Source organism: Alternaria burnsii (assembly GCF_013036055.1).
Source record: "Alternaria burnsii strain CBS107.38 chromosome Unknown 746, whole genome shotgun sequence".
NCBI classification, from domain to species: Eukaryota; Fungi; Ascomycota; class Dothideomycetes; order Pleosporales; family Pleosporaceae; genus Alternaria; species Alternaria burnsii.
In genome coordinates, this window is record NW_024066109.1 from 1,390,772 (window position 1) to 1,417,077 (window position 26,306).

Below are 26,306 nucleotides of genomic sequence, written 5' to 3' on the forward strand. Positions count from 1 at the left end.
TCGATTGCGCGGCGACTGAGAAATCCTCCCACCACGGACAATTCTCCATGATGCTCACGTCTCTCACCAGCCGTCAGCTAACGTTTGTTTTGCTGGCGTGAGGACGTTGGGCTAGACGGCCTCGAGGCCCACTGCCCTAGAACCCGGAAGGCTGTGCTGTCTACATGACTTCACGATAGACCCTGGAGTAGCGCCCGCGCTGGGGACACAAGGATTGATTTTATCGGTCCCAACGAGGGGTTAGTGCTTTGACGTCAGGTCGAGTTTTGAAATTGTTCCGGCGTGATTCGGTCTGGTTGAAACCAGCGATCTAAAGACAAATGAGAGCTAGATGAAAGGGAGCGAGTGTGGATATTGGGATGCGCCCACGCTATGATACAAGCTTCAGACATCGGAAGCCATCTCCACAGACCCAGACGGTGTGCCGTCCGTCTTATCGATTGCAGACTGGCCATGGAGTGATTGGAATTCTCCGATGCTTGCTTGTTCATCGCCTTCGATAGTCTGTGGAAATATCGCTGCCATGAATAACAAACTAAAAATAGGGGTTGCCATCGCATCCAGCGCCACCCGCTCGTATCACAGGCCCATCGGGTGGGCGCCGCTGCTGGTAGTGGCCACGAAAACCAAGACTCGCCATCCATGTCCGGCTGGCGTTGATGCATTGAGCTGTCTCGCACCGGTATTAGTCACCCTACTAACACCCCCTAACCATACCGCGCCATCCCCCATGAAGCTGGGCGGGAATGCACCTCGCCCTGAGCCAACAAACATCACGGCTGCTCTGTCTGCGTTCCACGAGCCTCTCTTGCTACCTGCCTTTTGTTCTTCTTCATACAATCGTTTAATCCGTCCACTCGCTAGTCCCGTTCGCACCGTTGCTGTCAAAGACGTAATCACATCCAGAGGCTACCCGTACCACCTTTGCCCGGACATCGACCATCTGGGACGACACCTGCAGTTGACACACGGTACCACCTCATCTACCCTCGCTATAGTATTGCTACTTGCATCCACGGAAGGGGCGACCCGCCTCAGCCCGCAGACATGAGTTTCGTCAACAACTCCCGCATGTCCGTCTACTCGACGGCGTCTGCCTCGGCATCGCGACCGGGGAATTCGCCCTCGCAGATATCGACCACCACCCTCCTCAACACTCTCAACTCGGCATACAAGAACGGGCGCTCGTACAATCTCGAAGCCAGCACCAGCCTGGTTGTCAACACATGGGTCAATGCGAAGAGCATCATTGATGACCGCATTGGTGGCACAGTCGACCTTGAGTTGGGCCGAAAGGCCTGGGAGCATGCCCGCCGGAGAGCTGAGGATGGCTGCATAGTCCTTGCGTATGTATCCAACACCCCCATCTTCACCATCGCCGACTGACTGGTATAGTTCCCTGCATGACTCGAGCCCTTCACTCTTTTCTCCCTTCGTTTCCAGCCTGCCTCTATCGCTGCCGGGCAACTTCTACACCGCGCTCGAGGCCCTCAAGGCCTTCACACACTGCGTCACTCCGCAGAACCCTTCAACTCCTCGCTACTCAGCACTGGCCGCCGTCTTCACCATCAATCTTGCTGGTGCTGTCGTCGGAGCTGAGATCAAGCTGTCCACTTCCGGCTTGGACGTCCAACAAGGCCTGCTCCAAGTTCCTGGACAGACTGGCTTCCGTGCCTTTGATGTCTTCTACTATTTGAACTCGAGCTCGGCATCCAGGCAAGAGAGAGAATACCTGGACATTCAATCCTTGGACAAATATGCCCTCCTCCGACGATCTGGAACATACGACCCTCCTAGCTACCTCCCTGATGCCGACGATGCCGCCGCAGCTGAAGATTTCCGCTCCAACCTTAAGGCAATTGGCATCAAGGGCCAAAAGCTGACTAGCCTCATCAGCTGTCTCACAGGCCTGTTGAAGCTCGGCAACACCCTCGACTATTTCATGGATGAGGAATCGCTAGCTGCGGTATGTGAGGATGTTGAGACACTCATGGATCTACCCGAAGGTACCCTTCGCCAGAAGCTGGGATCCAACGAGCGCGAAATTGCCATTGGTGGCATCTATGAAGCCATCGTCGACTACGTTGTTGCCCACGCCAACACCTCGATCAAGGAGGACATCCGCCGTGCCAAGTCCGGATTCGATATGGACGACAGCGACGGCAGCGGCATGATGACGCCTGACGAGTCCGAGGATGGAGACATTGTTAACATCACTGTCGTTGAGATTCCTAGTCGCTCGTTGGGCAAAGCGATTGCACTGCGTACTGTCTTTGACGACAGCGAAGGCATCAATGCTGAGATGCGAGACGACGGTGTACAAGTGCCGCCTGTTGGTAACTCCGTTCTCGAGGCCATGCGCGAGGCCATGCAAAGCTGTGCAGTCGAGCTCGGCGTTAATGGACCTGCTCTCCGCGAGAAAGAGACCGAACTGGAGAAGCGCGAGGCTGTATTGGACAAGCTCGCACTTGAGATCCCAGAGGAGGATAACTTCGTGAAACAGATGCTCTATCCGGTACCTAACAGCGGCGTAGTCCTAGGCAAGCACGGCCGTTTCGACCTGGCCATGACAGTCGCAAGTAGCAGAGTTTGGTTCCAGCTGGCTATTCATCCTTCAGATTCTGTCCCCGCTTCGCTGAACCAGGATCTCAATTCTACATGGCAGGCCGGTGTGGTATCCCGACAACTCCGTGAGTGGCGACTACCCGAGTGGGCAAATCGCCGCAACCGTAATCTTGATTTCACTGCCGACTTTGACCACCACGAGTTCTATGACCGATATGCTCCACTAGGTTGCATGGACGGCCAAGAGGGCATCCAAAACTGGATTCTGCAACGCGGCTGGAGTAACGGCGAAGTCATGGTAGGCAAGGAGCGCGTCTGGGTGAGGGAGGGCACGTGGTGGGAGGCTGAATCGCAGCTTGACCTCAAGACACAAGAGATGGGCGGTTCTCCCAACATGCTTGGTGGCATGATTGGAGCTGCTGGCATGGAGAATGGATACCCCACTCAGCTCCCGCCCACAGCAAGCGCCTTCTTTCCACCTCTTCCAGACATGTCTGCTACTCCCCAGAACCCTTTCCAGAGCTCTACAAGTCTGGCTGTGCCGGGGGCTGCAGATGCTAAGTCAATCGCCCCTACTACACACACCCTTCCCACCACGGGTCCTGGTGATTACGGTCTCGGAATGAAGGGCGACGAGAACAAAGGCGTCACTTACTATGACATGGAGTCAGGTGGTAATGCCGTCGTCACTGAAACCCCTCTCACTGGTACTCGAAGGCTCTGGGTCGCCTTTGTTTGGGCCCTCACCTTCTGGATCCCCTCACCACTCCTCAAGTGGTTTGGTCGTATGAAGCGACCTGATGTGCGCATGGCGTGGCGTGAGAAGCTTGTCTTGGTCATGCTCATCCTGTTGCTGAACGCCACTATCGTTTTCTATATTGTCGCTTTCGGTAAACTCTTGTGTCCCAACAAGGACAAGGTCTGGAACACCAAGGAAGTATCAGCGCACCAGGGCGAGGACGACTACTACGTCAGTCATCGTGGTGTGGTTTACGACCTGACTTCTTTCTGGAAAAAGCAGCACAGCGACTCCAACACCGAGGCTACACGGGATCGAATGATGGAAATGGCTGGTGCCAACATGGACCCATATATCATCCCCCCGCTATGGATTGCTTGCCCCAATCTGATCGAGCCAACCGATCAAAACAAAGTCCTTCAGCTGACTCTCAACGAATCTACGGCTGAGAATCTCAACTCAATCGCCGTCCACAAGTCTGGTTCGATGACAAATATGCCAGACAGCAACGCGTTGAAGAGCGACGTATGGTACCCCAAAGTCTTTCTCCCCGCTATGAAGGAATTCAGAAAAGGAGATCTCGTCTGGGAAGAAGACAAGGTCAAGAATGAAGGTGAAGACGACAATCACATGTGGTTCAGGCTCGACGAGAAGATTTACGACTTGACTGACTACTTCGCCACAATCGACTATATGCAAAACCAGGATCAGTACAACTTCCTTGATGCCAAGTTGATCGATATGGTAAAGAGCAACGCTGGCCAGAACCTGATGGAGGACTGGAACAATAACCTGAACAAGACTACGCGAGAGAATAACCTGCAATGTCTGGAAAACCTGTTCTACGTCGGCAGAACTGATTTCCGCAAGACGGCCAAATGCCAGGTCAACGACTACATTCTACTAGCCTTCACTATCATTCTCTGCGCGGTTATTGTCATCAAGTTCTTAGCCGCCCTTCAACTGGGCTCTCGTAAACGTCCCGCAAACCAGGACAAGTTCGTCATCTGCCAAGTGCCAGCCTATACCGAAGGCGAGGACTCACTCCGGAAGAGTTTAGACTCTCTTACCGCCCTCTCTTACGACAACAAGCGAAAGCTCATCTGCGTCATTTGCGACGGAATGATTGTTGGTGGCGGTAATGATCGCCCTACGCCCAAGATTGTACTAGATATCCTTGGTGTTGACCCCAAAGTCGATCCTCCTGCGCTTCCATTTTGGTCGGTAGGTGAAGGCAGTCAGCAGCTCAACTACGGAAAGGTCTATTCGGGACTATACGAGTTCGAAGGCAATGTTGTACCGTACATTGTCGTTGTCAAGATGGGCAAAGAGTCGGAACAGCACAAGTCCAAGCCAGGTAACCGAGGAAAGCGCGATTCCCAAATCTTGCTTATGAGCTTCCTTAACCGCGTCCACCACCGTTCGGCTATGAACCCCTTGGAGTTGGAAATGTTCCACCAAATCAACAATATCATCGGTGTTGACCCAGAGCTATACGAGTATCTGCTTATGATCGACGCTGATACCATGGTCAAGCCTGATGCTCTCAACCGTCTCGTAGCGGCTTGTGCCAACGACTCCAAGATCGCCGGTATCTGTGGTGAGACGAGCTTGGAGAATGAAGACCGCTCGTGGTGGACTATGATCCAGGTTTACGAGTACTACATTTCGCATCATCTGTCCAAGGCCTTTGAAAGTTTGTTTGGTAGCGTCACCTGTTTGCCTGGATGGTAAGTACTTGATCCCACCTCGATTAGATGGTGCTAACTCACTTCAGTTTCACCATGTACCGTTTACGCACAGCCGACAAGGGCAAACCTCTCATCATCTCGGACAAGATCATCAAGGACTACGCAGACTGCGTTGTGGACACGCTGCACAAGAAGAACCTTCTCTCGCTTGGTGAGGATCGTTATCTGACCACTCTGATGACGAAGTACTTCCCTGCCATGTCTTACAAGTTTATCCCCGATGCGTACGCTCTCACTGCCGCCCCTGACACGTGGAGCATTCTGCTTTCCCAGAGACGTCGATGGATCAACTCAACCATCCACAACTTGGCCGAACTTGTCTTCCTCAAGGACCTTTGCGGTTTTTGCTGTTTCTCCATGCGATTCGTTGTCTTCATCGACCTTTTCGGTACCCTCATCCTTCCATCCATCTGTGCGTACCTGGTGTATCTCGTCTACACCGTCTCTACGGGCAAGGGTCAATTCCCCATGTTCTCAATTGTCATGTTGGCAGCCGTCTACGGCCTCCAGGCGCTCATCTTCATCATCAAGCGACAATGGCAACACGTTGGGTGGATGATTATTTACATCCTAGCCTTCCCCATCTACTCTCTCGCCCTTCCCATGTACTCTTTCTGGAAGCAGGACGACTTTTCGTGGGGTAACACTCGTGTCGTCATTGGCGAGCAAGGTGCCAAGCAGGTTCTCACGACAGATGACGAAGGTTTCGATCCCAAGGCCATTCCTATGATGCGATGGGACGAGTACGCTGAGCGCAACGAACTCCCTGGCCGCCGCGGTCTTCCTGGTATGACTACTGAGAAGGGTGGGTTCAGCGCATACGAAGACGAAGCGTACGAGATGAACGACATGCAATCTGTCTACTCTTCGGTCAAGCCTGCTTCTACCATCATGTCCAACATGCAGCACATTTCGCACATGCCGCCCCAGTCGCCTGGTCCGTACCAAGGCATGCAAACGCGTCAATCGACGTACTCGAACTTGTCGCGCTACCAAGACAACCCGCACCAGAACCGTGTCATGTCTATGAGCAACATGAGCGACATGTACAATGGCAACAACGCTTCTCCTTATGGGCAACGACAAAGCATGGGCGGCTTCCAGAGCTCAGACAACCTGATGACATCGTCTACACCACCGGTCCGTGGGCGCAGTCCTCTCAGCTACGGCGCAAGCATGTCGCGACCTGGTAGCACCACCAACTTCCAGAGCATGATGAACGGGCCGACGGATGGGCAGATTGTCGAGACCGTTCAGGCATGTCTCAAAGACGCGGACCTCGACAGGGTCACTCGCAAGCAAATCATTGCGCTTGCGGAGCAACGGCTGCAGATGCAGCTGAGTGGCGAGAGGAAGATTTTCCTCACGCAAGCTATTGACCATGAGCTTGCCAACATGGGATAGGAAGAAATTTGAGAAGTGATTGCATTTAGCGGTGTTGTCTGGATATGTTTGCACGGCAGTAACGCCATTTAGTCGTTCCTTTTTTTTTTGGAAAGTCATGTATCGTCTACATGTGGCGCAAGATTTACATGGGAAAACTCGGGTGTCTGGGGAGCTAGCTAGGCTGTATTTACATGGTTGGCTTGATGTAATGATAATAGGACATTGTTGTTGCACATAGTATTCTGCCCATTTGCGTGACCTTGGGGGTGGCTGCACGGCTAGCGTCAGGTAGCTACGTACCCCAGCCCAGCAGTCGCGCGGCCAGAGCTCCGCCATGCCGGCATCCCGTAACCAGGACGCCCGAATCTCACCACGACGACGTAGACAAACCCGCCCTGCCCGACCTTGCTATCCTCCAACCTGATACTCGCCATATCCACTCGAGTGCCCAAACATGGCGCCAAACCGCATCGAGCAAGACGAGATCGAGAAGTACTGGGAGATATTCAGTTCGCTCAGCAATGGCGGCACCCACCTCGACGGCGCGCAGGCAGCGCCTGTCCTCAAAAACTCACATTTGCGCGACGACCAGCTGGAGAGGGTGTGGGACCTGGCGGATGTGGACAACGATGGCAAGCTCGACTTTGAGGAGTTCTGTGTTGCCATGAGACTCATCTTCGACTTGATCAATGGGGTATGTTTCTTGGAGACGCGCCGTCTGGAGGAACCCAAGCGCTGATGGACATGTCTTAGATCTCGGTCGATGTACCAAAAGTCCTCCCCGACTGGCTTGTCCCCGAGTCAAAAGCCCATCTCGTGCAAGCCACGCGCGCCCTCTCCGGCTCCCAGCCCGCCTACGAGACCGTCCACGACGACGACGATACCCCCGGTCTGCGCGACGGCTTCGACTGGTACATGTCGCCGTCCGACAAGGCCAAGTACGAGGAAATCTACACGGCGAACCGCGACGGCCACGGCAACATTACCTTCGATAGCTTGGCCGGCCTGTTCGAGAGCTTAGACAATGTTCCAGACTCGGACGTGCGATTTGCCTGGAACCTGGTAAACCCAAAAGCAAGAGAAAGCGTGGGCAAGGACGCCGCACTAGCCTTCCTCCACATACTCAACCAGCGCAGCGAAGGCTTCCGCGTACCTCGCAGCGTGCCACCCAGCCTACGGGCTAGCTTCGAGAAAGCCCACATCGACTACGACATTGAATCAAACGCAAACTCACGATGGGCCGCCACGCGCGACGACAACACCGCCACGGGCCGCAAAGCCAAGTTTGGCGACGCATACCTCACACGTCTGGGTGTCGGCGACCGTGCCGCAAACTACGGTGCGCGAGGAGGCAAAGGCACAGATTTCGGCGGTCGCACAACAGAAGACTGGGAAGAAGTCCGGCTGAAGAAACAACTGCGCGAGCTCGAGCAGAAGATTGCCGACGTCGAGAAGGAGGCGGAGAACAGACGGCATGGCAGGAGCAAGGATAGTAAGCCGGCCCTTGTTAAGCGCGAGCTGGAGCTCCTGCTTGACTACAAGAGGAACGTATTGAAGGACTTGGACAATGATGAAGGTGGCGCGGTCAAGGGACTTGGTGGAATCAGGGACGAGATTGAGACGGTTAGGGAACAGGTTGAGGGATTGCAGGGACATCTCGACAACAGGAAGAGTGTCTTGGAGGATCTGAGGAGGCAGATTGATGATGAGAAGGCGAGGTGAGGGGCTTTGGACAAAGTGTGCCGCGTCAGCCGGTGGTGTTGTAAATATATTTAGCTCTGGGCTTTTGAAGCTGATGCAACAGCAAGTCGTCTTTGAAACACAACATCTTACGTTTTTGTGCATACTTCTTCACGTTTGTTCAAGCTGTGCTTTCAAATGCCTCTAACTCTAGTCCCAACACGCCGCCATACACAAGGGCCTCACTGGCCCTTCTTTCCAAGCCTTGCAAACAACTCTGGATGATCAATAGCATACTGTGCCCCGGCAGCCCAATGATACAACTTCGCCGCAATAACATACCCCTCTTTGGCAAACTCCTCCAGCCTGTCATACAGTTCGGCAATAGGGATATTCACTCTCTGGATGTCTTCCCCTTCGTCGAGATGCTGCTCTGGCTCCGGATCGCCCTCATTCAAATGAATCTCTACCATGCACAAACACAGATTTGCAGACGTCATCCCTGGATCCGCAGCCACAGGTGGAGAAGTCGAAATCACTTTCCCCTTGTAACCTGTTTCCTCATAGAGTTCACGTACGGCAGCTTCTTCAGGCTTCTCGTCTGCATCGATGAGGCCCGCAGGCCATTCTACCGTGAAGCCACCAACCGGTGGTCTGAATTGGATGACAACGATTGTAGAGGGGGGTTTGCTGGGGTGGTAGATGATGTTTCCCATTGCGACGGCGTCCACGCCGGCGGATCCTGTCGTTTTCCGAGAGGCAATTTCCCAGATGCGTTCTTTGCCTTTGGCGTCGACATATGTGGCCTTTTGTAGTTTGACCCATTTTGCATCTGAGGAGGGCAGGTCAACGACCGAGGTTACTTTGGGAGTGCCAGTGGAAGACGCCATTGTGACTTTGCTAACGCGGTCGACGAGTGGTGATGCAAGGCTGCGACTCGTTCTGTGGAGAGACCTTTTTGGTAGGATATACGTGCTTGCGCGTGATATTGTTCGTTTGGTGAGGGGCGTCAACATTGGCCTTTGAGCGGTATCGGGGAATTGGTTATTGGAGTACCGATGACGTTATCGTGTTCGAAGGCAACAAGCACCACAGATGTCAGTGGAGCACGTAGTTGTGACCACAGAACCTCCAATTCCTGCTCTGTGAGTTCGAGATAGTCGAATATATAGCCTGGTATATTATATGGCTTAGGCGCAGTCTCACAATGCCAGTTGAGGTAACAATTGGAAGACCCCACTCTGTTTAGCGTCAGGAACGGCAATTCACGTAACGTCATCCAAAATGCCTCCAAGCCACCGATAAGCCTCACCTATCAAGACTACTGCACCTAGTTCAGCTCTGTCGCTATTGCTTTGTCTGCGCCCATGTTATTCTCTCGTCGCTGTCTGTTTCGTAACAAAGTCCGTTGAGTTTCATCGTTCTTTCTCGATTTTTTTCATCATGGCATCGTTGCGCGTTCTTACTCGATCTTCTTTACATACTAGAACCGTGCTCTCAAGCTCAAGACGTTTCTCATCAAGCATACAACGAGATGCAGACTTTACCCACGCTGTGATAGGTGGCGGCGTAGTCGGCCTAGCTATAGCCCGCAAACTGCAACAGAGAGATGGCGCATCAACAGTGTTGATGGAGAAGCATGGCTCCGTCGGTACAGAGACCAGCTCGCGGAACAGCGAAGTCATACATGCTGGTCTCTACTACGGGCCCGCGTCCCTCAAAACGAAATTATGTCTTAGAGGAAAAGATATGTTGTACGAGCTGTGCAAGAAAAATGATATCCCACACCGCAACACCGGGAAATGGATCGTCGCGCAAGACGCAGCGCAAATGGACGCTCTACAGAAGGTCCACGACTTCGCAAAGAGCATCAACGTCCCGATTCACTTTCTCAGCAAAGATGAGGCGAAAAGTCGAGAACCTGATGTCAGAGCCGAGGCCGGGGTACTAGAAAGTCCCAGTACCGGGATCGTAGATTCTCACAGCTTGATGCAATACCTCGAAGGTGACTTTGAGGACCATGGCGGAATCTGCGCCTTCAAATCCCCAGTCACACACATCACACCTCTCGACTCTGGACATAGTGGCTGGGAAGTCACGACCAGGGGGGAAGATGGCGAAGAAACCACCATAACAGCGGACACCTTGATAAACTCTGCCGGTCTCTTCGCCGTCCAGATTTCAAATATGATTTTACCCAGAGATCGGCATCGAAAAGCCTTCTATGCAAAAGGCTCTTACTTCTCTTATGCAGTATCCCGTCCCCGTCCTTCGACTCTTGTCTACCCTGCTCCAGTTCCAGGCCACGGCGGTCTAGGGACTCACCTCACTCTCGACATGTCCGGGCGCATTCGCTTTGGCCCAGACGTCGAGTGGACAGATTCGCCCACCGATTACACACCCAACACCAAGAACATGGCGCAGGCTATCGATGACATTCAAACATACCTACCTGGTGTGCATAGAGAAGCCATTCAGCCGGACTATGTAGGCATACGACCGAAGTTGGGAAAGCTTGCAGCGACGAGTGGAAAGGACTTTCAGGACTTTGTTATTCAAAAAGAGGATGGGTATGAGGGTTTTGTCAACTTGTTGGCCATTGAAAGTCCTGGGTTGACTAGTAGTTTGGCCATCGCAGAGGAGGTAGAGGGACTGTTGTATACATAGTAATGACGATTGCTGTGAATAACCTGCGCGAGGCAAGTACAGAAGTCAGATTGGGGAGTGATTTTGCTTTTTCTATTCCAACAAAAAAACACTACACGGCACAAACACGCGAGTATGGCAGAAAAAATATTTCCATTCAGCGTCTTGTGCAAACGTTCATTTTAGACATTACGCAGAAAAGGTGATGTGTATATGATCCATCACATAGCTCCTACAACATATATACCAAGAGGCATCTGAGAGCGAACCAAGTCATGAACTAACCAACAATCACGCCGTGTGGCTGATCCGTAATTTTTGATGCCACACACCCCACCGTCATGTAATGATATGATAATATGTACAGTAAGGAAAAGTTTTTGCGAGAAAAGACACTCGCGGTGTGTTGCGGTGCTCGCTGAAAACGCCGGGACATCCAATGCGCACGAAGTTTAATGATAGGAAAATGTTAATGCTGAGGTGTCGTTGACAAAGCCTTCTAGGCGCTAGATGGACGAAAGATCAAGACGCTAGATCAAAAGACGAAGAAAGGCGTTTACTTGCGGGGCTGCTGCTTGCTAAGACGCTTCCTCTTCTTGGAGTCGGTTGACTCGCTTCGTCCGTGGTTTGACGCTGGCATCGTGGGCTGACCAAGCGGGGCAGGTGATACATCACGCATCAGGCTGCTTTGCTGTGGGGCCTGGAGCTCAATGCCGTCACCAGGTGCAGTGTGGACGTATTGGCGAGCAAGAGGACTGCGTCCCTGACGCTGCTCCATGCTGTTTGTCCTGTTGTACGAAGGCTTGGGCGACTCAAGACCGGTCTGCTGGTTGGATAGCGGCGATGTACGGATAGGGGCGTGAGCAAGGTCGCTGTTGGTACGCATCTGCGCAGGCCGTTGTGGGCCCTTGGATTGGTACACAGAGTCGTCATCGATGGAGTCGACCGACTCGCTGTACATGCCCTTGCTAGCACCCGCGCCGACTTCATATGGTCCTGACCGTGGCTCCTCGTAGAAGGCTCCACCGGCAGGCTTTTGTGTTTGTTGAGTCTTGTGGTAGATGCGCGCATCCTCGGGGTCCATGAAACTCTCGACACGGCGGGGCATGTAGATGGAGTTGGCAGCAGAAGTTTCTTGCGAAGCAAACGAGTCCATGGAGGAACGAGGGTGGAGAGGAACGTGAGGAACGTTGGGGTTGCGGGGCATTGTGTTGGGAAGCGTAAGGCCAGAGTCGTTGCCCTGCTGGTACCATCCATTGGGTAGGCGTTCTGCAGCAGCAAAACGACCCTCGATGTTCTCGCCAGGCTGGAGGGGGATAGGAGCTGGGCGGTGCTTGTGTGCTTCAGCAGCAGCCTTGAAGGTCTCAGGAACCACGTTCAGGTCATCGCCAGTAGCCTCAGCGGCCTCGATAGCCTCCTGGGGCGTAGTTTTGTTGTCAGCGCTACCAGCGTCGGCACGAGGACCACCCCATGTTCGTTGACCGGCAGTGAAGATACCGTAGACCATGTAGACCCAGTTAAAGAAAGGGTTGACGATGAACATGAGGGGGTAAAGCATGATCTTGTAACGGCCGAGCTTGGCACCAAAGTAGAGCATGAGAAGCCAGTTGAGACCCAGAGAAATGGCAATGAAACCAACGGGAAGGTTGGCAACCTTTTGCGAAGTAGTGATCAAAGAGATACACAGGATGAAGAAGAGCAGCGCAGTCGTTCGGATGGTGTTCTGCATGAAGCGGACGATGAGGAGAATTGGGTAGCGCTTCCAGAGACGAATGTCAGTCAACATGCAAACTTCGTTTGTGATAAAACCCAAGAACCAGCGGCGGCGTTGCTTAAGCAGAGATTGGTAGGTTTGTACAGCTTCGGTTTTGCAGAAAGCTCCAGTGTTCATCTGAATCTGGTATCGTTCTTTGGCACCAATCATGAACAAGTGAGTGAGCCAGCGGTCCTCGCCCAAATGGCACTTGCCGTAGTCGAAGAGATCGTCGCATTGCTCGGCCTTGTCAGCGAAGTAGTACTTGGCCATTTTGCGGAAAGCAGAGAACCGCAGCATGGTGAGAGCACCGGGCAAGCAAGTGACGGCACCGCAGCCGGACTCGACTGAACGTTCGAACAGTTGACCGTGGACGTATTCCATGTCCTGAAGAAGGGTGATGAGCGAGTTCTTTTCGGTTGTAGACGTGATAACACCAGTCTGAGCCAACATGTTCTTCTTACTGCCAGGCTTGAGCTCCATCTCGTACATGAAGTTCTGGATGCAGGTCTTGTCGAGGATGCAGTCGGAGTCAATGAAGAGTACGAACAGGTTGTCGTTTCGCTTCAGGTACTCTGTGTAAATCTTGTCGATGAGCTTGAAGGTCCTCTTTTGGCAGTGGCGCTTACCGCCGTGGGGGAAGCGGGAGATGGTGATGCGGCAGCTACGGTAGATGACATCGATGGATTTCGGGTATGTGTCGAGCGTGAGAGGCACACCGAGCTTCTCAATGGTATTCAGGTAAAGCTCGTCCTCCTGGTCTCCGTCGAAGGATAGGAAGATGTGCAGGCAGGAAGGTGGGTATTCACAGTCTACCAGCGAATCGCAGGTTCGGAGAAGAATCTCTGGAATTTCCTTGTAACAAGGCATGACAATGACGACCTTGGGAGCGGATGACTCGTCGAGAACAGATTTGATCCTGCGGCTGCGACCAACGGAGTGGGTGACAAGCTGGTAGACACAGAATAGCCACGGAACAGTCAACAGACCGGCGAAAGACCAGAACGCGAACCACTGGAGGAAATCTACCATCTCCTGTGGGAAGTACTTTGTAACTTGCGAGGGAAGAGGCAGAGTAACGACCATGATTGGCAAGAAGATGGCACTGTTGGTGTTAGACTTGGTTGTCATGCGAGGACTAGAACGTTTACCGGAGCGCGAAGAAGAGGATACCGAAGAAAATGGACAAGATGCGAACACTGATCGTCTCTGCCTTTTGGAAGACCTTGACGATACAGTACAGGAAAGCGGCAACCCAAAGGAACCACTCGAGCAGAGCAGCCAACATGAGACCACCAATGATAGCAACATAGGCAATCTATTGCAGTCAGTTTCTGTACCCAGTCGATCGGCAGGTGATGTACTCACATCCTTAGCTGGCCAAGGGTCGTCAATGTCTGGGATAGAGCTGTCGACATCAGCGCGGGCAACCACCGCGCGGGCTGCGAGGCCCATCATCTCCTGCCAAACCATGGCGGGCTATTAGGTATGTATATTCGTAGTTGTCGTTAGGCGGGATAGCGAGCGAGGCGTGTCGAGTAGAGGGGAAGATGTTGAGTAACAAAGAACCCAACAGTCGCACAAGGCTAGACAAGTAGCCCAAGTAGCGGAGGGGGGGAAAACGTAAATCCAGAAATGTTGGAGAGCCGAGAAAACTACTAGTAGTGGTGAGGTATTGGTGTTTGGCGGTGATAGCAGTAGTAGTAGTTGTGATGTAAGCGGATGGTGAGTCTTCGCAGCGCCCAGATAAACGAGTGTAAGGGTGGGAAGGACAAGAAGGGCTCAGATCAAGATCATCAACAAGATAACAGGATACTGCACACAAGGGCAGTCCGGAGTCGTGTGGGAGGAGCGCCTTGAGGAGGGAAGGAACTTGCTACGAGGGGATCGAGCTGGTTTACAAGCACGAAAAGCGGGCGCGCTCGGTCCACATTGCCTTGACCCAAATCGACCTGGCTTTTCTGGGCAGCAGTCGAGATGCACGATCGTCACAGGGGCACTCCAACCACATTGGGCAAGCAGCCCGCGCTTTGATGTCGAAAGCGAGTTGCTTGCAGGCCTACGCCTGGTCTCAGTGGCCCCGACTCGTGCCAAACCACGCGCCGGCGGCACTATGCCTGCAGCCTCGCAGGTTATTTTGGGCGTCCCCATGCGCCGTCTACCGTTAGCTGTCTGAAGACTGCAGGCAAGGTGTTCCCCTCTGTTTCGCATGTTTCTCATCACAGATAGATGAGCCTTTTGGGCCTGCGTGTTTGAGGCACAATCAAGGGCATCGAGAGCCACAGCACTGTCGCTGCCTCCGTGTTCAAGGACAAAGTCTGTCTCGTAAGGCAGGATGAGTCTTCAGCTCTCGCCTGACGTGGCACCATGGTGGTTGGAAATTCGCCTTCAATGCAATGCAGCTGGTGGCCTTTCATTGCCAAGCCATCTGGTAGCTTCGCGTGGACGCCGGGCGTTCAGGGGTCAGCATCGCTCACTGTTCTAAAGACATCTCCAGCCAATAATGGCAACACGCCCTTGATGCCGCTCGTACTCCTCACGAACGGCCCCAGAACATCGCGGTAGAGGCTTGGTTGTCACATTGGTCTATGGCTGGTGGCTGTCGCGAAAAAGAAGCCGTATTCCCTCATCCCTATTTTCTATCCCCTCTCCTTCCATAAGTCTTGGAGCTGCGAGCGCTAGGAAAATACTCGACGAGAATACGAGCTCACGGTGGGTATGCCAGGCCGACCCGCTCCAAAAAGCACGAAACGGCGACGGCGGCCCCCAACATCCATGGACACTGACAGGAGAAAACCTGTGCCGCTTCCGTCCGTACCGGTAATCATGGATTTTTGCATGTTCCACAGCTTGGTGGACCGCCTGCTCGTCATATCGCATATAGCAACGTCAATGTTGCAGCACTGAAGCCAGTCTTTGCCATATTTCCTTGAATAGATCTCGCCAACCCACTTCCGCTGAGGCTGAGGACGGCTCGCAATCGATAATGTCGTTGCGCACCGGCGTCGTCCCGTAGTTTCGGACCTGCTTTTCCTGACCCGAGCACGACAAGGTGCTGATCCTTTTCGCTACCACGCTGTTCAATCTTGTTTGCTGTCGGCCCAACGGTTACGGATCGCCATCTGCACGTCTAGCATTGTTGACTTGTTTACAGCGGTGTACACATGCGGTTGAGCTGCCCCATGTTCGACCTTCCTTCCTTCTGGAAGGACTGGGATCATGGCTCGTATGTCAATCTTACACGCCCGTGTCGCACATGAATCGCCGCTGTTGAGACGAGTGCGCTTACCGACATTCCGCAATAGCGCCGCGGCATATCGACATGCGATTTCGTACCGGACCCCTGAGCTGCAACCTGAGGCCTACGATATTTTGCTTTCTAATGCGTCTGTTGACCAGTCAAGGACGAAAGAATGCGCCATGCGACGATTCTCAGGGGTGAATTGTTAGAGTTTGAAGCTAGGTAACCGTTTTCGCTCCCAGTTCCGCATCTATAAAAGCGCCACAGGGCTGAACTACGGGTAAAGCTCAAATTGAAGATGTCTTCGCCTAAGTGTGATATCGAATGTCATGTAGAGAAACAGCATGACTCTCGTTGCTTGTGTCGGTACTTGATCTTGGTGGTGAATCTTCGAAAAGGTCTACCTGGGTACGACAATTCAGATGTCTCAGCGATGACTGACTCAAATTGTTGGGCTGCGTAAAGTGCATCGTTAGAACCCGCATTATCGGAACACCAACGTATGGTGATGCTAGACTGGTTGCCGAGTCGTGACTAGCAGGTAACGTCTCGATGTACACAGATAAAGTCAGTTTGAGGGGCACTCTGGTGTGGAGAAGCCAATTTCGGCTTAGTCATTCACCTCGTCTGAACCGCGGGACATTTGGTGACGCACGGATGCTTCGATGCGTGAGCGAACTCGCTGCAGGTACAATTCACCAAACCACCCGCAACGTCGACAAGAAGCCTCTCGACAGCGACATTGCCAGAGTCGCAAATACGCACGCTCTCACTCGAGCTTGTCTCACCGAGCCCGAACAAATGCAAGCAGCAACTGCGCCTGATATATTTCCCACCTTCCATGTGCGCGTATCATAACCGATCCGTGCTATCTACCGCCCCTCCACCACTGCGGCATCGCCTACTCCACCATGGAGAGGCACAGGAAGCGTATGTGTCTACGCTGTGTGCGGCAAAGAAATGCTAAAAACGTCTAGGCGAGCTTCGTGAATTAAACATACGCGCATGGGATGGCGACCAAGGTACATGGGCCAAGAATAGCTGCAGTCGCAGCCCTTATGCTGACCATGGACACAGACATCTTCGCCGTGCAAGCCTCCCTCGACTCGTCCATGAAAAAGAATACGGCCTTCATCAAACGCCTGCGGACCGCCGTAAACGCAGCCGCTCAAGCGCAGTTCCTCCAAGAAATCCGCGCCCTGTCCCTCCATAAATATCTGTCCGAAATTATCTCCGCCTGTTACGAAGGCCTGTGCAAGCTCAAGACTCCTGGAGATATTGCTGCCGGTGTAGAGATTGTCAGCGCTCTCCATCAACGCTTCGGCCCGACAGAGTTCACAGGATACATTGGTTGGTATATTGGGAGGGGCCTAGCCACACCCGACAAGTCGCACCTGAAGACATTGGCACCCGAAGTGCGCGAGCGTGAAGAGAAGGAGCGCCTGGCCCGCCAGCGCGTCCTCTTACGAGTCGCCACCGAACTCTGGCTCGTGGGTGTTCTGCGCAGTCTGGATGACGTAGCCCGACCTGAGGAAGCGAGCAAGGCCAAAGACAATGGCAAACTCGTTGAAGGCTCTACGAAAACAAAGTCGCGAGCTGACAATGCCGACGCTGAGCCTTTTCCGCTCGAGGTTCTAAAGGACATGCTGGGTCACGATCGCGAACATGTCAATCTACCCCTCGTCGTCATCTTAGTCAAAGCTTTTGCTTGGGATATACTGGGTGCCAAGCCATCTTCTGCAGAGGGTCGCAAGACTGTGAACGAGGACGGGACTACAACTGCAGACAAAAACGGGGAGGCTTCTGGCGTTGAAGACGAGGAGCAAGATCCGCCCATAATCTCCTCAGACTTGCAACAGCGTTTCAGGAACATCCTTACTCGTTACTTCGAAGATGTCAAGACGCACCTCCTCCGCGACCAAAAACACATACTCAGCCAGGGCCGGAAGAACGCCGAAGCGTACGTCAAGTCTGGCGAGGTCTTCGAGGATCGCCAGTCCAACTACGAGAAGCAGATGAAGTCCCAAGAGCGACTGGTGACAAATGCGCAGATTCTCGCCGACGCTCTGGGTGTTGAGATGCCAGATCTCAAAGAGAAAGATAGTTCCGCAAACACGGGTGATGGTGCTATTGGCCTGGTCAAGGCGGGCGAATATCTGCGCGGCCAAAGCGATGGCGCCGGCATCTGGGAAGACGAGGAAGAGCGCCGTTTCTACGAAAACCTGATTGATCTGAAGGACCGCGTTCCTGGTATCCTACTTGAAGAAGTCAAGAAGAAGAAGACAGACGGTGATGAACAGGTTGGCAAGAAAATTGAGGCGAAGCCTGAGGCAGTCGAGAAGGAGGCACCAGACGCTATGAATGGCACAAAACCGGCCGATGGCGAGGACCAATCTACTGCTATCGCGAACAAATCCGTCGGAGCCCAGGTCGATGCCCTATTGGCACGCCTTCCAGAACTTGCAACAAAGGATGCTGTCGACCAGACTGCCATGGACTTTTGTTTTCTGAACTCAAAAGCTTCCCGCAACCGCCTCATCAAGGCCGTACAAGAGATTCCAAAGGGTCGGTCCGATCTACTCCCTCTATACTCTAGACTCATTGCAACCCTCGGAAAATACATGGCAGACGTTTCTCAGGGGTTGGTATCCTACCTCGACGACGAGTTCAGAAGCCTGCAGCGGCGAAAGTCGAAAGATTTCCTGGGACAGGTGCGAACACAGAATGTACGTTACCTTGCAGAGTTGACCAAGTTCGGTGTCGTTCCTGAGCATGTCATCTTCCACTGTTTGAAAGTCAGCCTTGACGACTTCTCACGAATGAACATCGAAATCATATGCAATCTATTAGAGAATTGCGGACGTTATCTGCTCCGGAATCCCGAAACTTCTCCTCGTATGCATTCTTTTCTAGAAACCCTCCAACGCAAGAAGGGTGCTCAGGTTATTGGTCAACAAGAGCGCATGTTGATCGAGAATGCTGTGTATTACGTAAACCCGCCAGAGCGTGCGGCAATCGAACAGAAAGAACGGACACCAGTCGAGCTCTTCCTGCGCAAGATCATGTACCAAGACCTGACTCGTCGTACGCTTGACAAAACCATTAAGCAGGTACGCAAGATGCACTGGGAGGAAGAAGAGGTAGTCACTCTCCTCCATAAGGTTTTTGCAAAGCCGGGGAAGATCAAGTACAGCAATATCCACTTGCTAGCCGTCATGCTGGGGACAATCCATCGATTCCACCAAGACTTCGCCATCTCAGTCATCGACGATCTTCTCGAATCTATCACATTCGGATTAGAATTGAATGACTTCAAGTTCAACCAACGCCGAATTTCAGAAGTCAAGTACCTTGGTGAATTGTACATCTATCGGTTAGTCGACTCACCTCTCATTTTCGACACTCTCTACAAGCTTTTGAATTACGGATGGGAAGGTGGGTATGCGCGGCCCGGAGGATACAACCCTCTGGACCTTTCCGATGACTATTTCCGTATTCGCCTTGTCTGTAATCTTCTGGAGACCTGTGGCATGTATTACGACAAAGGTGCGGCGAAGAAGAAGCTTGACTTCTTTCTCACGTACCTGCAGTATTACGTGTGCATCAAGGAGGCGTTGCCGATGGACGTTGAGTTCATCGTGCAAGACGCTTTCAACCTAGTGAGACCGCAGTGGAAGATAGTCACCAACCTGGAAGAAGCTTCGCGTGTCTTTGCAGAAGCCGTCAAACAGAACTACCAAACAGCGTCGGCCGACAAGCCTGTAGAGCCTGACGAGGACGACATGTCCGCATCGGACGATGACCTGGATGGTGCCGAAGACGAGGACGTTGTATTGCCTGACGGCGAAGGAGATAAGTCATCTGGCGATGAAGATGAAGACTCCGACGATGACGAGCCTATGAAACAAACATCTTCGGACGAAGAAGAAGAGCAGATTGTGGTCACACGGCAGGAAGACGAACGCGACCCAGAAGCTGAAGCTGAGTTCGATCGTGAGCTTGCTAAGCTGATGTCAGAAAGTGCAGAGTCCCGCAAGCATGACCGCAAGCCTGTCTTCGATGTGCCACTTCCAATGCGTCGCGCTCGCGAGGCTCCAGTGAGCGCTGACGACGTTGGTAGCGAGGTACCCGTTCCAGTCGCACCAGCTCCCTCACAGACGATGAAATTCTCGTTGCTCAGCAAGCGCGGCAACAGGACGCAGACCCGATCTATTGACCTGCCCTCTGACTCAACCTTTGCTGTTGCCATGCGTAACAAGCAGCAAGCAGATACAGAAGAACGACAGCGAATCAAGAGCCTCGTCTTAAACTACAACGAAGCTCGCGATGATGCTGATGACACGACTGGTGATTCACCATTTCATTACACCCTCTCGCCTAATACCAATAGAATACGTACTGAAACTTTTCAAGGTCTGGACAAGACTCCGAACCCATACGCGCAGCCGCGCCTTGATAAAGCTGGTGCAAACCGCAGCAATCAGCGTGCACGGAAGCTACAGCTGTCAGATGTCAACTGGTATGACTCCCAACCCTCTCCCCGGCAGAGTCGCCCTGAGCCTGGTGCAACGTCTGCTTCGATGCATACGCCGCTTTCGGTGTTCACATCGAAGCGTTGAGACGATGTGCGAGTCCAGGCTTCTCACAAGCTCTACAACGCTTGCAGTCGACATTGATCATCCGCGACCATTTCGGAAGCGCTCTTCATCTTCACGAGGCTAACTACGAGGCCCTCCATGGGCGACTGAATTTTTAGGACATGATTATCATCCATGATGCTGCAGCTAGCATCCAATACGAACGACACAACAGCTCACTATGCTTACAACTGCTACTTCGACAGTATGTCACCAATGGTAGGTATTACCTGAAGACAAACAACCGTCCCAGTATCGAAGCTTCATCCTCCAAGCGAAAAGATAGCTTTGACGAACTAGAAATATCCTAGTTTGCGTGCGAGTACCATTGGAGCAGGTGAGTCTGCTACGCCGACATATGGATATTCCGACAACGAAGCTTGCGACAGGCGACGCTCGAGCCGGAGGATGAGCGGCAATGGATCAGCGTCTGTTTACATGCCTATCAAACGACATGTCTTGTCTTACGCATTACATATGGCAGGATAAGGAACGTGACGGCTCTGCGCGGCGGAAATGAGCATTTCACTGGCAGTACATTGCTTCAAAAAAAAAAAACGTTCGTGACTATAGCAATTGAAACAGTCATCATTCCAATCTATGCTTTTCTATCCGTTTTCGTGTGCAGTAAAACTCACTGCATGCTCGTCTCTTCTTGAGTGCATCCGGTCCTCCGTGTAATAACAGACAATATGCACGTTCATAGATAACAGCGAATAAGCGACGACGTCCAAGCCCCTAGCATGCGCGATCGGTGCGGCGCGCTAGTGAAGCGCGTACCTTGCAGAACCATCTACGTCACTGAAAACAAAACGTCAAAACCGCGCAAATGCCCCGTCAAAACCTTTCATCCTAGGTCAATTGACCTGGTATAATTATCGGTTCGCGACAACACCTCACAATTGCTCGCATCACAAGTCTAATGTCTAATATGCTGTCTCTTGCGCTCGCGCTGGTAGGATCAGCCTCGGCTTTAACCTTGCCGACATTCCTCCAAAGCCAGAGTCAAGCTCAATCACCACTTCGGCCTCTGGACCATTCGCAAAACTACAAGTTTGATCCTTTGTTGCATCTCCCTGGTATCTCGCCATACTTTGACGCAGTCGGTGTGTACCATTCTCTCAAGCTGCAGGATAAGCCCAATCTGACTCCATACACAGGTTTTGGTCTCGAGCACCAACCTCCCATCGGCTGCAACGTCACCGCCGCATCGTACATCATCCGACACGGTGCCATCTATTCCAACGACGCCGAATACGAGGAATACATCAAGCCTTTCCTCTGGAAGCTCGAACAGCATCGCCAAGGATGGACTGGCCCATTGGCCTTCATGGAGAAGTGGCAGTCCCCAATCTTGGAAGATAGGTTGGAGGAACTGACGCCCTCTGGCGCTGTGGATGCTGAGCTGGTAGGCAAGCATCTGTTGCAACGATACCATCACCTCGTCCCAGACACGAAGAGGATATTGGCAGACAAGAAGAGCAGGACGTTTGACACGGCTGAGAACTTTGTCAAGGCGTTCCCGCAAAAGGACGACATCGAGATCGTCAGGATTACGGAAAACACAAATGGAAGCATGGAGAGCTTGATTCCACACAAGTCGTGCAAAAACTTCTCCAAGAAACCTGGTGAGAAGCAGCAGAAGAAGGTCATCGATCTCTATGGTGCTAGCGTCGCGCATCGCCTCTCGCCTTACACACCGTTCAAGCTTGAGCCCAAAGACGTTGTCGGCTTCCAAATGCTGTGTGGTTACGAATCTGCTATCAAGGGCGAGCGAAGCCCCATCTGCGAGCAATTCACAGACTCGGAATGGATGGCGTACGAGTATGCATGGGACCTGAAATATGCCTACATGGTCGGTCCTCTCAACCCTCTCTCCCCTTACCTCGGTTTCCCGTGGCTCCAGGCTCAATCTGAACTTTTCGCACACATTGAAAAGCATGACACACCCGGCGATGGTTGGCCTGATCGGCAGCGCTTCTTTCTCGGTTTCACTCATCGCGAAGTCCCGCCTTTCATCGCCACTGCTCTCGGGTTATTCAACAGCTCTTCCGACGCCGCAGAGCAGTTTCCCACCGACCATATCAACTGGACGCGTGCATGGAAGATGAGTGACCTGATTCCCTTCCTTGGCCACGTTGGTATGGAAAAGATGACCTGCGAGCGTGGTGGCGTTCATGGCGACGAGCCAGGCACCTATGTAAGATTCATTGCTAACTCTGCACCAAGGCCAATTCCTGATTGCCAGGATGGTCCCGGTGCGAGTTGCGAGTTTGGAATGTTTAGAAAAATCATTGGAAAGGGCGCAAAGTCTCATAAGGACTTTCACAAGGTTTGCGATAAAAAGAAGTGCAAGGACGCTACTTGTGTAGAGGAGGAGGAGGTATAGGGATTGCATTCCGCATCGACCTTTGGAGGACGGGCTGTATAAATATCACCCTCGGAGTCTGCAATGCTGATTACAATAACCTTACGAAGAAGTTGGCCGATGTGTTTCCCCCCTTCTTTTCGCAACCTTTCGTAACGTTCAGGAACAACGCCTCACTCTTGTGGATTCGTTTTGTCCAGCAATGCACTGGTCAGCCCTGTTTGCTGCAGGCGTCATATGAACAATTCCACTATCAAGAAGCTGGGTACGTTCCATCCAAAGTTATCGTTACGCTACGCTATGTATAAACACCTACCAAAAATTGCAGAATGGCATGATGCCGCCGAAAATCGATAAACCTTCCCATATGCAAGGGATGATACATATAGCCTAAACATAACCAAGACCAGTTCCATGATGTGTCCCTCACAGAAACACTACTGTTCCCGTGTCCCCATACGACAGTCATGTGGCTGTGCTCGATATATTTGTGCGGTTCGAGTATGCCGTTTCGTAGTAATCGTATACTGTCGTGCGATTACAAGGTCTAACAGAAGATGCCCTAAGCAACTTGCGGGGGTTCGTGCTCCTGGCAGTTCGTCAATCGTTATCGTCCTTTGGTTTCAGGGCGTAGGGGTCAGCATTCGCTGTTAAGCTTGTGCTTTGGCCAATCGTAACCAGTTTGATCCCATGACTGCTTTAAGTTAGTTGTCTGACTTTACGATAGCAAGGCAGATATGTACAGTAAAGTTAGGATTGTTGTAAGCTCTTGGATGCTTTTTGATGTAGTCTGTAGTCTCGAAGCCTGGGGGATCGCACGTAACCATCTCCTCGCCTTTCTTCTGGTACCACCTCACGTAGTCGAAACGTATGGTAGTAGGAAAAACCAGGTTTTTCCAGTCGATCCAGGTCCACGAATTACTGAGACCCATGTTTAGAATGAGTGATAATGGTTCCTGCGCGATTTGGCGGGCCTGGATGTTGCCGTTTGGTCCTATAGCGCGCCCGTCCATGATAAACATTGTTTGGTCGCCTACTTTCCAGGATATATAAGCATCTTTGCCTTCTCCTGGAACATACTCGAACGAGAACCGTTGATACTGCTTGTTATCGAACCAATCTTTGTTCAGTATCGTGGTGGCAGAGATGGCCTGTTGGAAGGCTCCGCCGGAGTAAGTGTTGAGTCCACTGTAATGAAGGTCTGGCAACGCCGTGTAGTTGTAATTTGGATAGTACCAGATATCGAATGGTGCAACTTGATAGCTTTGTGTCGCTATTGGAAGACCATCTGGACCTGGGTAGCCTGATGTGGCACCCACCTCAATGATATCGATCTCTGGCACTCCTCTTCCCGTCCCTGGCGTTGGATGATCCTCACCAGGGCAGGTGCACGAGTTCAGTCGTTGTCCAGGCAAGTGAGACAGGCCGTCAGGGCTAGATTGGTTGGGCGTGATGCCAGCGTCGCAAGCTTGGTAAGTGTAGGGCCACAGGCCATCGGTTGTACTCAAGTAGCCTGGCCGGCCGAGGTTGCCCATCGTCCACGCACCAGGCCAAAGTCCTTGTACACCGGCTGGACCTGGTAGTGATACTGAGACTTCGAAGATGCCACCTTTGAAGCACAGCTGATTCCAACTGTTCAGCATTCCAGACCGAAACTTGAGGCCGTGATTGAAGAACTCTTCCAAGCGCAGCTGGAGTGTGCCGTCGTGGGTGGTAACAGCATCCGGATCGTACCATTCAATATCCTGCGTCGCGCCATACCACACGTTGGGTGCATAGAAGTACGGGTCGTCTCCTTCGTAGAACGTACGATTGTTGTCGTTGAACTCGTCGCTGAAAACCAGCACGTATTCGTCGCCGAACTCCCCAGTTCTTGTTTTCACAGAGTCGGGTGTGTCCGGGTCAATCAGGCCCTTACGTATATTCTCCAAAAGTGGGTATCTTTTGTTGTTGACTGTTGCCCAGATTTGAGGTCTCCATGGATTAGGAAACATACTCAGCGGCATGCCGTAGGCTGAGTTATAGTCGATAATGCCTACTGCGGAAAGCACTGGAAGTCCGACAAATATAAATAGTAGCCCACATATCATAAACGCTAAGCCGATGGTGGACATGATGCTGTCTCTTGTGAAATGGTCGCGTATCCTGGGTTTGAACTTGATGTCATCATCATCGCGAGGCATGTGCATTTCATCGTCAGCTTCCTCTTGATCGCACACGAGTGGCCAAGAGGCCATTCCCTTTTCCTCGTATGGCGCCGTCAATCTATCGTCAATAAAGGACACATTCTTCTTTGTGTCGTACAGGTCATGAGCGTTTTCATTGAGTCCCGTCGCAGAGTCATTGGGGGTAAGAAACGGATTGGTCAGCGGTAAACCAGGCGGCGGAGTGGTGGTGCGCGAGTCCACACCCAGCCTACCGTAAGACCGACGTTCTGACAAGGAAGTCCTTCGACTACGGCTGGGAGTACTAGTGGCGGCGTCTGAAAAGGGATTGAAGTAGCGAGTATAGTCGGTGCCCAGATCTTGTAAAGTGAGTGGAGTGCCAGGAGAGCGAGGTGCTTGGCTTGATAAGTCTATCGTACTCCTCGCCTTTGGTGTTCTCAGGTGAGTCCGGGGCGGAAGGCGCAAGTGAAGCCGACCCGCCGTGGTGCGCGGTCGATTCTTCTTCGTCTGCGTCTCATCGCTCGAGAGCACCTCGTTCCCTTCCGAGCTTTCATGGCTCGCCGATCTGGAGTTTGCAAGCGGCGAAGGCACAATAGGCGCAAAGGGCAAGGGGGAGGAGGAGCGCTCTGCCAACGGGCGGATACCGAAATCGAAGCCATGATCAGAAGCCGGACTCTGACTGCCGCTCGAATGGCTAATCAGTGGCTTCTCGGCTGCTCCTGCTTGCCCGGATACTCCTTCTGTGATGGTGTTGTGGGGAAACGCAACTTCCCGTTCTACACCTGAGCTCGACGACGACCGTCTGGGCTGCTCATCTCGACTTTGTGGTGATTCTGAGTATTCCGAGGATGTGTGCGAGGCGACTCTTCGTATGGACGCCATTGGCCCCGCTTCCTTGGGCTATGAGCGACCGAATGGTGTACGCGCCGGCGGTTTGCCTCACAGCCGGCCCTATGTCGTGCAGCTCACACCAATTGCGACGTCGTTAGTAGTGTTTTTGTCGATAGAACGCTTTGCTATGTATCGTATAGAATGGGCGAGCAGAAGATATCTGGAGGCGAAGAGCCGCGAGCGTACGGTGCCTGACGTCGAAGGGTAAGTTGCCAGTCGGAGAGCTTTGACGCGGTGAGACGTGAGAAGTGGATATAGCAGCTGTAAGTGAGCAACACAGAGAGCGGGGTGCTTGCGGGCAGGGAAAGTCGTGGACGTGAGCGATATAACTTCCAAGGGGTCCAGTGGTAGCAACAGTGAGTAGCGATGTTGGCCTGGCAAGCGCGTTGATTGTTTGAGCGGAAATACAAGCCTATAGCAGCTTTGATGGTGAAGGCGGATTGACGACCACACAGCCAATCACAGCTTCCCCAACGGTAGCCAA

General features: G+C 52.6%; 8 protein-coding genes across 8 annotated transcripts; 5 read left to right on the forward strand and 3 right to left on the reverse strand.

The window, feature by feature from the left end:
• Positions 1-1,047: 1,047 nt before the first annotated feature.
• Positions 1,048-6,459, forward strand: GT037_003028 (glycosyltransferase family 2 protein; the record flags this gene model as incomplete). Its single annotated transcript, XM_038928075.1, has 3 exons — positions 1,048-1,346; positions 1,396-5,034; positions 5,082-6,459. The coding sequence occupies 3 exons, from the start codon at positions 1,048-1,050 to the stop codon at positions 6,457-6,459; spliced, it is 5,316 nt and encodes a 1,771-aa protein (XP_038789353.1).
• A 436-nt stretch (positions 6,460-6,895) lies between these two features.
• GT037_003029 (cytoskeletal adaptor protein saga) lies at positions 6,896-8,163 on the forward strand (the record flags this gene model as incomplete). The annotated part of the gene is made up of 2 exons (XM_038928076.1): positions 6,896-7,135; positions 7,195-8,163. 2 exons carry the CDS (start codon positions 6,896-6,898, stop codon positions 8,161-8,163), a joined length of 1,209 nt encoding a protein of 402 aa, XP_038789354.1.
• A 200-nt stretch (positions 8,164-8,363) lies between these two features.
• Positions 8,364-9,011, reverse strand: GT037_003030 (adp-ribose pyrophosphatase; the record flags this gene model as incomplete). The annotated part of the gene is made up of 1 exon (XM_038928077.1): positions 8,364-9,011. One exon carries the CDS (start codon positions 9,009-9,011, stop codon positions 8,364-8,366), a length of 648 nt encoding a protein of 215 aa, XP_038789355.1.
• A 553-nt stretch (positions 9,012-9,564) lies between these two features.
• On the forward strand, positions 9,565-10,788 carry GT037_003031 (fad dependent oxidoreductase; the record flags this gene model as incomplete). Its single annotated transcript, XM_038928078.1, has 1 exon — positions 9,565-10,788. One exon carries the CDS (start codon positions 9,565-9,567, stop codon positions 10,786-10,788), a length of 1,224 nt encoding a protein of 407 aa, XP_038789356.1.
• Positions 10,789-11,323: 535 nt separating this feature from the next.
• Positions 11,324-13,993, reverse strand: GT037_003032 (glycosyltransferase family 2 protein; the record flags this gene model as incomplete). The annotated part of the gene is made up of 3 exons (XM_038928079.1): positions 11,324-13,625; positions 13,672-13,838; positions 13,889-13,993. 3 exons carry the CDS (start codon positions 13,991-13,993, stop codon positions 11,324-11,326), a joined length of 2,574 nt encoding a protein of 857 aa, XP_038789357.1.
• Positions 13,994-14,887: 894 nt separating this feature from the next.
• GT037_003033 (uncharacterized protein) lies at positions 14,888-15,085 on the forward strand (the record flags this gene model as incomplete). The annotated part of the gene is made up of 1 exon (XM_038928080.1): positions 14,888-15,085. One exon carries the CDS (start codon positions 14,888-14,890, stop codon positions 15,083-15,085), a length of 198 nt encoding a protein of 65 aa, XP_038789358.1.
• Positions 15,086-16,672: 1,587 nt separating this feature from the next.
• Positions 16,673-22,787, forward strand: GT037_003034 (arm repeat-containing protein; the record flags this gene model as incomplete). Its single annotated transcript, XM_038928081.1, has 5 exons — positions 16,673-16,691; positions 16,739-16,783; positions 16,839-20,108; positions 20,175-20,280; positions 21,398-22,787. 5 exons carry the CDS (start codon positions 16,673-16,675, stop codon positions 22,785-22,787), a joined length of 4,830 nt encoding a protein of 1,609 aa, XP_038789359.1.
• Positions 22,788-23,403: 616 nt separating this feature from the next.
• Positions 23,404-25,813, reverse strand: GT037_003035 (glycoside hydrolase family 16 protein; the record flags this gene model as incomplete). The annotated part of the gene is made up of 2 exons (XM_038928082.1): positions 23,404-23,460; positions 23,510-25,813. 2 exons carry the CDS (start codon positions 25,811-25,813, stop codon positions 23,404-23,406), a joined length of 2,361 nt encoding a protein of 786 aa, XP_038789360.1.
• Between the last annotated feature and the right edge of the window lie 493 nt (positions 25,814-26,306).